The sequence below is a fragment of the Sinohyriopsis cumingii genome, chromosome 2 (genome assembly GCF_028554795.1).
Source record: "Sinohyriopsis cumingii isolate HCF-2022 chromosome 2, ASM2855479v2, whole genome shotgun sequence".
Taxonomy (NCBI): Eukaryota; Metazoa; Mollusca; class Bivalvia; order Unionida; family Unionidae; genus Sinohyriopsis; species Sinohyriopsis cumingii.
Window position 1 is genome coordinate 52,778,067 of NC_142962.1, and position 13,370 is coordinate 52,791,436.

Consider the following 13,370-nt stretch of genomic DNA (forward strand, 5'->3'; position numbering starts at 1 on the left):
GGTTGGCTTATGAAAGTAATCCTTCTGGAGAAATCCCAACTGAAAATAACAATATACAGACAGTTGGGGACCCCACTTATTGCCAGGCTTTGATATGGTCAGCATCAAAGGGGGACCAGGGGAATGGCCACATCACATCTAGATATGTAAACTATTATAAACAATTTTTAGCTCCGGAAGGACTGACTTTGTGGTAAGTCAGTTCTGATTATGTTAAACACCTCAAACAGGGGGACACCAAATTGGTTTGAGTGTCATCATTGTTGTTACCAACTTTAGATCAACATGCAAATCAGACACATTCCCAGCACACTCAATGTTCTGGCTGATGTTCATATAGTATGACCCCTTTATCCATCAGATTTTCATTGGATTTGTGCATTTTTGGTGTGTCTGATGGTAGACCTGTTTGCAGCAAAGTGGAACAACAAGCTGCCCAGCTTTGTCTCACCAGTCCCAGACCCATAAGTTTGGGCCGTAGATATACTATAAGTCAGTTGGGAGTGTGTATGGGGGCATTTGTTTACCCCTTTAACGGGTTGGATTTCAGATTTATAACAGAACACTTTTGATGGTGATACAAATACCATGTTTATTGATGAATGACTTGAATGGAAAAAGAATTATGATTAATAATCCAATATCCAAATATTGGACTAATTGACACAATCTGCATGAACAACTGCACGAACCTAATAATGTAACAAATACAAGTAAATGACTTTACACAGTACAAGGACAAAGGTTAATCATTCACAGTAATTTCGCACAACGAAAAGAATGATGTGTTTTACCAAATAGTAAAATGATGTATTCACTCAAATAGTGAAAAAATGAGGTTCTTTACTCGATAGTAAAATGATGAAATGATGGGACAGATATCATATGAAATATCTTTACACTCTCAAAACACTGGGTATAACAAACCCCTGTATTAATCCACAACTAAAAGATTACATGTATGGAGTTAAACAAAACATTCCATCACTAGCATATTTGGCTACCAGTCATACTGGTTAATCAAGCAATCAGCAGTACAGGTAGTCACTGACCACCATTCACTTACTTGTTCAGTCAAGCAACCAGTGCCCACCAGTCGGTCAGCAGCACCCGATCACCTGCTACTCGACCAGCAAAGCATTGTTCATTCAGCTCTACAGATGCTATCATCAGCTTTACAGCTGCTATGATCAGTTTCTATGGTCAGCTCTCCGGCTTGTACCTCATCAACTCTGATCAGCTGAAATTAAATCTAACTCTGTTTCCAAAAAATGAAACGGGCATATATAATAACACGTAATGACGTTATATACAATAAGCTATACAAATTACATTATTGGCACAACATTACAAAGCAATCGTATGGTATTAAACATTTCTTAATAAATGCAACTTTATTGCTAATATAGATCTCCTGTTGAGTCACATACAAGAATATAAAATATTTGCATTATACTATGCTAGCTGGAGTTACATAGAAAATATACAAAAATAAATATGGTAGTACAATAGTTATAACTTATAATATGCATAAGAAATAATAAATAACTTGCAAACACCTACAGCTGAAGATGTGCAAGTCCTTAAGTAGACTGCTCACTGACAAGACATTCCGTAATGTAAAGATTTCATTATACGGTGAGGCATTTATACACAATGTAGTCCTACATCGTCTGTGCACTTGACGAATCGGTTTTTCCCATCGAAAGCACTTTGCACGTGCAGCATAGGATGAACCAAACTTACTGTTTCAAAATATTTGTACAATATACATAAATCACCCTCAGGTATTGTTGTACACAGAAAACGAAACCCAAGTACATGTATTTGATAAATAAAGGGATTTATACAATTCCGTGACAACATCCACTCCCAGGCCTTAGAACCAAAATTTATACAGAAAATATGGGGTCAGTTCTTCAAGATAATTCTGATAGTCCCTCTAAAATGGGACAACAGTCTACTCAAGTTAGTGATAGACCAAAGTTTTTCAAACAACCAAGGTTGCAGGTGTTTCATTCCAACCAGAACCATTTTCTACTTCATGCTTGGCTTTTGTCAGGGCATCCTTTCGAGAGAAAGACTTCAGACCTTCGATTGTCGGGGTAATCTTAGGACAAGAAGGCTCTCCTTTCTGAAGGCTTATTAATGAAAGTGGTGTGTTTTCAGGGACTGGTGTACAGTCTGTTTAAACGTTCCTTCGAATGCCTTGATCCCACATCTGGCTGACTTTACTTTTGGCTCTGTGAGGAAAAGCTGGCACTAATTACCATCATTGGCTTCCAATCCATGATATCTGACACATTTTAATTTGAACAGACCAAAATCTCTCACCGTGTTTCCAAAATGCAATCTGTCCTTGGTCCTAAAATGGTGTAACTTAGAGAAATTTGAGCCATTAGGCTGAAGTCACTGAAGCTGTTATCAGACAAAACCTATTTCCTGATAGTGTTAGCTCTGGTTTGCAGGATGAGTTAGTTACATGCCCTCAGTTGACCTGAACTATATTCTGTACAGATAGGATGGTGGTCCTCATGCCACAGTCAGGTTTTGTGGCCAAGAACTGGTTACCGTCAATGAGCAATCGGAGAAATGTCATCATACGCTCCATCTCTTATAAGTTGAAAGCAGGGCCATGCAAGATCTTGTCCATGTCCTTAAGCACTACCTAAAGTGCACAGAGACAAGTCACAGCAAGGCAAACGATTCTTTCTCCCCATGAAGGTGGGAAAAACAGGATATCACCACTCAAGCCTTGTCTGAATACTTTTTGTGGGTTATACTACACTCTGCATACTCTGATGTCTGAAATGATCAGGGTCACCTCTTGAAGATTTCAGCTCATGAAATTAGAGCGATCTCTGTGAGCATCATGCAATGTTTTGATCTGAAACATCATAGAAGTTGTTGGTTGGCGTGCAGCGTCCGCCATATCAAGTTTGTATCTCAGTGATTTAGTTTTGCAGAAACAAAATCTGAATCTGGTGGTTCTTATGGCTGCAGCCCAGATGAGCACCACAGCTTCTTAGCTTCACTGGATTTGTTAGTGAATTTTAACAGTAAAAAGAATTTCATTAATTCTTAACCTGATAATGTGGTCACAGATCACCTGATCATAGGCTGTATTACTTTAAGCAGGAGACTGGGTTATCATTCATATGGGGAATCCAGTCTTTTTTTAATAGAAGGATACCCTGGGTATAAATAAGATACTCAGCATTCCCTCCACCTATTACCTATTCTGATACTCAGCATTCCCTCCACCTATTACCTATTCTGATACTCAGCATTCCCTCCACCTATTACCTATTCTGATACTCAGCATTCCCTCCACCTATTACCTATTCTGATACTCAGCATTCCCTCCACCTATTACCTATTCTCCTAATGTTAATTTAATTGGGAATGTATTCAAAGGAGAAAGCAAATTTTGTAGTAAATTGTGTTTCTCCAAAAATACTTACCCAATCACATTATTTTAAGACCCTATCAACCACCCTGCTATGTGAGTATCCTTGTTAGTATCTTGCTCAGCTGGAAACCCCTATTGCTGGCAAAGGCAGGTAATATGCAAGAGTTACTGTCCTTTTTGTGACATTGAGGAAAGACAAATTTCCATCTCTTAGTAGGGCTAGATTCAGAGATAGCAGGCTTATATCCCAAATGTTAATGAGCTCAGGTATGTGTTCTTGGAGAAGCAATTTACTATAAAATTTGGTTTCCCTGAACTATTAGAACATAACCAGATGCATCAAATATGATGGATCATTGAATAAGGAAGTTAATTTGTTTGGTTTTTCATGCAAATAACAGGTAAAATAAACTGTGCAAATGATATGTCATTTTAGTAAAATAATATTTCGGTATGAGGTTGGCCCATTATAATCACATTATCACACATTTCCTCAAACCCTTTTGAAGGACTGCATATTGTCCAAAGATGTTTTGCATTTCATTTGTTTCAAAACTGTAAGTGAGAGTTTCAGTATAAATAAAATAGTATTTAAAAATTCTTCCAACATGGAATTGTTCTGTTATAATTCTTTAATTTACTCTATGTCAGTCTTGCAATAACATACATATAATGTGACTTTTGTTTGATAGTAACATTATGCCTGTCATTGTAAAGATTTTTCTTAATGTTGAAGAACTGAGATAGATGCATGCAACTGAACTCGTGGATTTAGAGACATTTTTATATTACTGGGCATAAATATGTGATATGTTCTAATCTTAGGTTTGCAAGATGGCAGCCCAGCCGCTGTTATTCTTAGGAAATCTCTGTGTGATTGCCAGTCAGAGTTAGAAATGTTCCTGTGTAGACAAGTGACAGAGGGCATTACCATGGTAACTACTGTATTTTTTAGGCTATTCATCAGTGTGGAGTATAATTTGAATAAGGGGTGATTTTTCACATTTTTTAATTCCTTTATTCATAGATAAATTGAAGTTGTTGATAAGACTAGGCTAAACCTTCAATAGAGAATATTTATCTTTGCAATCAGTGCCCCACAAAACCTCACTATTTTCAATAAGTATTGTTGACTATGAATACTTATAGTGTACATTTACATTTTACTTTCATGCCTTATAGAATGAATTTTGCTTCAATTAAATTTTTTAATACAATTGCCTGGCTGATGCTTTCCTTTTCTGAATGATTTTAGATCAGTACCTTTCAGTTTACTTGTAATTATTTTATTTTTGATACAAAATGTTTAAAAAAAATAGTTTGAGATTATTTATGCCTTTATCTTTTAAGAGCTTGACTTTGAATCAGCACTTTGTGCTTTAAAACATTACTACATACATACATACATACACACACACACACACACACACACACATACATACAGATACATACATACATGCATGCACGCACACACACACGCATACATACATGCATACATACATTCATTCATCACATCTTTATAAAGAATGGCAACTCGGTGTCATCAATAGTCGTTTTTACATTTATTACATCTTTATGAACAATGGCAACATGGTGTCACCAACTGTCATCTCTACATTTATCACATCTTTCTGAACAATGGTAACTAAGTGTCACCAACAGTCATCACTACATTTATATCTTTCTGGACTATGGTAACTCAGTGTCATCAACAGTCATCACTACATTTATCACATCTTTATGAACAATGGCAACATGGTGTCACCAATAGTCACCTCTACATTTATCACATCTTTGTGAACAATGGCAACATGGTGTCACCAACTGTCATCTCTACATTTATCACATCTTTCTGAACAATGGTAACTAAGTGTCACCAACAGTCATCACTACATTTATCATATCTTTCTGGACTATGGTAACTCAGTGTCACCAACAGTCATCACTACATTTATCACATCTTTATGAACAATGGTAACTAAGTGTCACCAATAGTCATCTCTACATTCATCACATCTTTATGAACAATGGTAACTCAGTATCACCAACAGTCATCACTACATTTATCAAATCTTTATGAACTATGATAACTTAGTGCCACCAACTGTTATCACCGTATTTCACATCTTTATGAACAATGGCAACTCAATGTCACCAACAGTCATCTCTACATTCAGCACATCTTTATGGATTGTTTGTATGATGAACAGAAATATGCATGTTAAATTCCTGCCATTGGATCAGCCCAAGTTGACTACTGTGGTGTGTCCTTGTTGACTACTGTGGTGTGTCCTTGTTGACTACTGTGGTGTGTCCTAGTTAACTACTGTGCTGTGTCCTTGTTGACTACTGTGGTGTGTCCAAGTTGACTACTGTGGTGTGTCCTAGTTGACTACTGTGGTGTGTCCTTGTTGACTACTGTGGTGTGTCCTAGTTGACTACTGTGGTGTGTCCTAGGTGACTACTGTGGTGTGTCCAAGTTGACTACTGTGGTGTGTCCTTGTTGACTACTGGGGTGTGTCCAAGTTGACTACTGTGGTGTGTTGAAGTTGACTACTGTGGTGTGTCCAAGTTGACTATTGTGGTGTGTCCTTGTTGACTACTGTGGTGTGTCCAAGTTGACTACTGTGGTGTGTCCTAGTTGACTACTGTGGTGTGTCCAAGTTGACTACTGTGGTGTGTCCAAGTTGACTACTGTGGTGTGTTGAAGTTGACTACTGTGGTGTGTTGAAGTTGACTACTGTGGTGTGTCCAAGTTGACTATTGTGGTGTGTCCTTGTTGACTACTGTAGTGTGTCCTTGTTGACTACTGTGGTGTGTCCTAGTTGACTACTGTGGTGTGTCCAAGTTGACTACTGTGGTGTGTCCGTGCTGACTACTGTGGTGTGTCCTTGTTGACTACTGTGGTGAGTCCAAGTTGACTACTGTGGTGTGTTCAAGTTGACTATTGTGGTGTGTCCTTGTTGACTACTGTGGTGTGTCCAAGTTGACTACTATGGTGTGTCCTACTTCAAGGCACTTTACAGCAGTTGTCTCAGTATGATATTACCTTAATTTTGTGCTGTGCCATAACATAATAACATACCAAACCAGACTAAACCAATCAGATCAGATCCCTGTCAGACTGAAACAATTTATATCCCTATAAGTCTGAAAGAATTTACTCATGTCAGTTTAAACCATATCTTTGTTCCAGTATAAACTTGGAAGTGTCTGCCAGGTTAGTAGTGTGTCTTTATCTCCAAGGGTTGTTCCATTAAAACACTGGTGAACCAAGGAACGCACTGAAAAAACACTGGTGAAGCAGGGGACACACTTTCAGCATGGAGTAGACCGCCAAATAGATGCAATTTAGAACATTTAAAAATAATTTTAGATTAACTCTAAATAATCAGAGTACCATGGTGGATATTTGAGAAAAGAACTGCCTTCTCTAGGTACCATGTATGTTTAAATGCAACAGCCATAATTATATTGATAGAAAATGTAACTCTGATTACATGAACGCTGAATTTTTCCTGATCTGTTTTCAGAAATAAATTGTGTGATATATTTGCAGTAAAGATTTTTTTATTATTAATATTTTAAAAGACAATGCAATTTTGCACATAGATAAAAATGTGCAATGCTGTTTTTAGCACTGCTGGCTGTTTCCAGGGCAAATAATTTGTCTCCATAAGTCAATGAACATGAGGTCCCTAAGGGTCTGTTCTACATCCCAAGCTCCAAGGGGGATGCAGCAGATTGAAAGATATACTTTTAACTAAACATTTAAAATGAGTCTTCTGGTTATTAGTTACTAATATATGCATAATGATTGCATTTGCATGGTACTGATTTTCTGCCTCCTTAAATAATTCTTAATTTGCTGTTTCACTCCCAGAAGGCAAAGATATAGCTAGATAGGTCTGTGTTCTTTTTCATCTGCATAATTGGTATGGTTTTTTAATGGAGAAATGTAAAAATTCCCATAATTGGGAGATACAAAATTTAATTACATATATTTTTATGGGAAAATCAGAGGACAATAATTAAAGGTATTTTTTTATAGATTGTGCCTGGACCTAACACTGCTACAAGTAGATAGACTTTCCAATCCCATGCGGGGGGGGGATTTTTAAGAAGTAAGTAATTTATTAGATGTTTTTATTCTTTTATTTGCTCTTCTTTCAGCTATCAGACATGCCAGCTTTGAACTTGTATCTCAATATCACCCAGCTGTTGTTAAAGACCAGTGGTACTGTGGGTGGAAATCTGGATAAACTCATTAATGTCTGTATTCGGACATTGAATGGTCTTAAAGGGAAAGAGAAGGTAATTATATGACACTTGTACTTCAGCTCTGGAACAAAATTTAGGTTTTTAGCTGTTGGTGGATGTAAGCCAGAAGAGCTTATGGGATGACCTTTTATCCACCCTGTCTTGTCTGTCTTTCCATAGGCACAAATTTGTTATTGTTGCTCCCCCAAGCTTGTTATTGCTACTTTTGGATGAATGGCCATATTAACATGAGGTCTTCACTAAAAGACTTCAATTTACCAACTAGAACTCTACAAACAAGAGTGCCTCAATTGAACAGATGCTTTACTGTATGAAAAGAATTTCCAGGAATTCAAAGATAAGATCTTTTCTTCTTTTTAATTGCAGATTGTTAAAATTGTGTCTGATATTCTTGAGCAGTAACAAGGTTTTAAAATCAGCTGTAGTGGTGGCAATACTAGATGCAAGAATTTGAGTGAAAACACCCATAACAATATATGCATCCGTTCTTGGTGGCCATATTAGACGTCAGATCAGCATTGTTTTTATTTAAGATCAACTAGTGATCAAAAGAAGTCATTTGGTCAAAGACCAATGTCAATATGAACATCTGTCTAGAAGGAGTAATGATTACAAGACTATCAAGTTGGTTGCCATGGCAGCCATTTTAGATATCAGCTCAAAACCATTTTCATTTAGGACCAACTTAATATTTTTAAAAGTCTTTTGCTGAAAAGACCATGTTGAAATGACTTAGCTCAGGTGGAGTAGCGATAACCAAGATTTCACAGTGATTGCTATTGTATCAGATCAGCACTGGACAACTTTGTCAAAATAAGTCTGTTCGTGAAAACCCCAAGCCATTATGACCACCTTTCTATGAGAAGAAGCAGTACAGAAAGTTTCAAGATGTCTACCACGATGGCCATATTAGATAACAGAATGGTACATTTTTGTTTAAGACCAGCTAGTCATCGTAAGAAGTCTTTCTGGTAGAAACCCAATCCCAGGTCAATGTGACCTTAAGTTCAGGAGGTATAGCTATAGCAAGATGTTAAAGATGGCTGTCTTAGTGGCCATATTGGATGTCAGATCAACATCATTTTCATTGTGGACCAACTAGTTATCATAAGAATACTTTGTTCCCTTCTCAGGATCTTCTAAATCAGTGGTTCCCAACCCTTTTTTTTGGCCACGAAAATAAAATATAATTTTTATGAGCCTCATGACCCCATATCCACATTTTGATAAGTTTTGCCAGCTTAAAAAAAATCCTGGCAACCCTCTAGAACGTCCTCATGATCCTTATTTGGGTTGGGAACCACCGTTTTAAATTAATTTTTTGTGACTTCACTATATTCTATGATGGGGCAAGTGAAATGTAACCATATCAGGCCAAATATCATTTGGTCCTGTAGGTCACAGATTTCATTCCCGCTCAAAAGGCATTGAAAAGATTCTGTTGGATTAATAGCAAATTTAATGTGGACTTTAATTTCAGTATATCAGTCGTGGACTTTTTCTTTGTCAAAATTGATATAATTGTTGGGTTGTTCATATTGTGTGTGAAAGGTTCTTTCAAATGTTTTTGTTTATGTTTATTCAGTTTTGAATAGAGTACAGCCATGTGAAGAGGTAGATTCTAACTTGGTGACAATGTCTTGTTTTTTATTAAACACAGTACTATGATTTCCAGGGATTATCCATGATCCTTCACTTTGGGATTAGAAATGGTTGCTGTTGTCCTTGTTAGGGCAGAGTCCAACAGTAATCACTGTCTTTCTGTCCATTCACTATGATTTGGTGTTTGCAAGATAACTTTGCTTGGCATTGTTGCATCTTAACAAACTTTTGTATCCATTTTTAACTTCAATGAGACCTCTAAAGGATTTACTTGTTTGGCCTCCTATTTCATAATTTACAGGAAATATGATGTCTGATTGCTAGTTCTCCTTAACTGTACTAAGGATTATTGTATTTCATTTTGATTGCTTTGTAGTATAAATATGACAAGACCTTGAATGAATTTCATTTCTAGTGTATATGGCATCATTGACAGGAGTTGTTCCCCCTGATTGTCTGTTCTGTAAAGTCAGTATAAACAACTTAACTTTACCAAGGATTGTTGGATTACAGTCAGCTCGATATTGATAAGACCTGAATGAATTTCATGTCTAGTGCTCAAAGAGATCTATTAAAGGAGTTGTGTCCCCTGATTGTCTAAATTGCTCTTCGCTCACTTTAATTTTTGCAACTTGACTTTTCTGACCAAATTTAGCATGCCACTTCGTTTTGATGTGACTTTGTTCATTCCAACTTTGTTTGACATTTAAAAGAGTTATGCCTCCTTCATCCAGACTCTTATTTATGGAGATTTATTTATGCAGGGATTGTCACTGAATGATGTTGATCTTCACCATTCTACATCATTTACACAAGTAGAGTTATAGTCCCTGATTTCAGAACCACCAAAATAAATTTACTAAGAATGATCAAATTTAAACATTATTTAGCATACAGGTTTGTATTGGTAAGACTTTGAGAGCTTTATATTTATTCTATTGAATACAGTGAAGCATAAGACTTGACTCAGACTTGGTATATGTTTGTTGAAAAAATACACTTTCTTCAAAAATGATCTAAAATATACACCCAGTTGCAGACTTGAGTAATGTCAAAGGCACAAGAAATACTGAAAATTTGTACCACAGATTTCCGGTTAGTAAGAGATTTTTGGAAGAGAATTCTACCACCGATGAACATTCTTGCTATTTTTAATGTCTTATGAACTTTTCATGTGCCAGAATCAAATTCATCAAATCATTATAGAGTGCTGTACACAAAATACTGTGGATGATAGTATATTTACATTAACGTAGTGCTAATTGCATTGTTATAGAAAAATGTGGAGACCAGAATGTGTCAGTTAGCAGCTACAAGTTTCTTGGGAGTTATGGCAGAGATTTTATCAGAGACATCATTCCAGTATCCCATCTACCCTGATCATGCAAAACAGTTAAAAGCTGCCATGTGTAGATTTGTCTCAGATCTGGAGATTGACCTGTGTTTCTCTAAACCTACTGAGGATGGGCAAGACAGGTAAACACACACACACACACACAGCTATCGATCTATCTATGTATCTATGTATCTATCTATCTATCTATGTATCTATCTATCTATCTGTCTGTCTGTCAGTCTATGTGTGTGTCTGTGTGTGTGTGTGTGTGTGTGTATGTATGTATCTATATATCTATCTGAAAAAATTTTAGTGCTGACCTTCCATTGTTTATCTGCCCTCAGCACATCAGGTGATACAAATATTATTACTGAGCTAATTTTCTCAGATGGACTACATAATAAAAACCTGTTGCCAATTAAATGCACACCACTCCGGTGGCCTAGTGGTTAGACATCCATGCCAACCATTACGCAAATTAAATGCATACATCCAAATACCTAAGGAAATATTCCAGTGAACGTTGAAACTACTTCTCTTTAAATTACCATCATTTTTGCAGTAATTACTTGTTATTATATAATGTTTACCTTTAGTAGCCTCTTGATATGATAAAATCCATTCAGTACTGTGGCATAGCAAATGCCACACAGCATGTTTATTGAGTAAATGAAAAGGTTTTGATGTTATGTGACAAATAGAAACTAAAACATGACATTTATGAAATATTTTTGAATAATTACAATATGCCTCATGCTTCAGACAGCATGTGGCATTGAATATTATTCAGTTTTTTCTTTGAATATGTTCGCTGATCACATTAGGAATATATGCCTTTCTACCTCCTGAATCCAGCCTTCCCAAAGATGAAAATTTGGGGGTTTTTTTGTCTGTAAACAAAGGGAAGTAGATCTTGCTGATTGCCTCCCCTTTACCACCTACAGATGGCACCAGTTTTGAGCTTTTCATTGTGAACTGACAACTATGTTTACTTTGCCTCCTGAAATCAATTTGAATTTTGTCTGCTTTTCATTGGGGATTTTGTTATTTGTTTTAGATGTATTTAAGGATTATTCTACAACTGGTTTACATATTTTTGTTATAATTTTGACCATAATTTTGTGAATTTTTTTGTCACCTGTGTTCTCTGACCGCATGGCTAGATAAAACTATGTAAATAGAACATGCTGAAGTTTGTTTTCATGCAATAGGTGTAGTGATTGTCTCTGGTATACAAAACAAAGTAAACTTTGCATTTCTTTTTTTAATTCTTTTCTTAGTTTATTGTTTTAGAATTAACTATGATGATTACGTAAGCTAAATGCAAGAATGCAAAGCAGCGAGAAATCTCATGACTCGTGTCTCACAAGTACAAAGTGTATGTCGTCATCTACATGCAGCTTATGGAGAATACGCGGTTGGCATTTCTAAGGAAAATTGCAAGACTCGGGGGAGATACATGGCAAATCATAGGACTAAGAGAACTAATGTTTTGAACATTCACCTTATTCAGAGTCTTTAGCCAGCCTAGTGGGGAACACCATTACATCTGGAGAATTTTGGCACTCTGCTGGAGTTTCCACTCAATTCTAGGCAGCCCAGGTGGTGTAAGTCCTCCCCCACACACACATGTCAGAGCCAGAACTTTGGGCCTATAAATCCTGGTACATGGGGTTTATAAATGATTTGAATGAGCTGTGCCATCTAGCTGCACAACAGTTTTGACGCCATCTTGGCCACCGACCATTCTAACCAACCCCCTGACTCTTGATCCATATGATTCCGTGACTGCATGGCTTCCATTACATATCATACTATGCCTCATCAAGCTGAGCCGTGGTACGTTAACATTACCTGGGAGCTTATTGATAGATCTGTCTGTCTGCCTAACATTACCTTTACTCGGGTAATACAGCCATCTGCACTGCCATCCACATATCTGACAGTCTGTACCAATTCAGCAACTACATGCTGCAGTTATGGCTAGCCATTTACTCATTGCCTACCATCTTGGATGCTACCGTGATAGTCTTAGATGACAGCAATGCCTCATCTATGCAGACAGGAATGTATTATACAGATATTGATCTTGATCCAGGTAATGAGTGTGGGGACAAACCTGATGATGATTCTTGCTTAGATCCCACCATTGAGCAGACTGAGTATTGCTGTTAGGCAGCAAAAGAACTTATGGTATGTTGCTGAACTCAGAATATCTGCCACTCCCCCTTTTCTACATTGGAATGCAGGGTCAAGTCCTCAGTTGTTTCTGATGAAAAGGAAGTCAGCCCTTCCTTCTGTCTTCTTTGCTGTCAATTTTTTTAAAAGGAATTTGCAGAGTCTCTTTCTGCCAAGACCATTGACCTAGGTAAGATAAGAATTCCCTATTTCAGACCCATTGACTGGAAGATTAGAAATATAATTTTGAACTTCGTTGGGTCATCTTACTAAAAGAGCAGCAAATGTAAATGAAGAATTCTGTTTCAGATTAGTGGGATAGGAAGCAAAGTTTCTCTATACCCAATGTCTATACTCTCTTGCCACTGACTTGTATTCCCCAACTGCCCACAGAAATCTATCTTATTGGTGCCTGACTCTTGTTTTTTCAAACAGCGTTTGCATAGATGTGGTATTGCTGTCATCTAAGACGAAGCCTTTTTTTCTTCTGAGAGTCAACCTCCAGCATTCTTGGCAAATTTGCAGGTATAAGACCCATTTTGATGTGCCTTGTCTATGGCG

General features: G+C 37.0%; 1 protein-coding gene across 1 annotated transcript in view; it reads left to right on the forward strand.

Annotated features, from left to right (window-relative positions):
- LOC149804857 (tRNA (guanosine(18)-2'-O)-methyltransferase TARBP1-like) overlaps window positions 1-13,370 on the forward strand; it is a 92,680-nt gene that overhangs the window by 32,693 nt on the left and 46,617 nt on the right. The window contains exons 11-13 of the mRNA XM_089945356.1: window positions 4,238-4,347; window positions 7,586-7,726; window positions 10,572-10,771. Coding sequence (XP_089801482.1) covers window positions 4,238-4,347; window positions 7,586-7,726; window positions 10,572-10,771 — 451 coding nt within the window. The remainder of the gene's footprint in view (window positions 1-4,237; window positions 4,348-7,585; window positions 7,727-10,571; window positions 10,772-13,370) is intronic.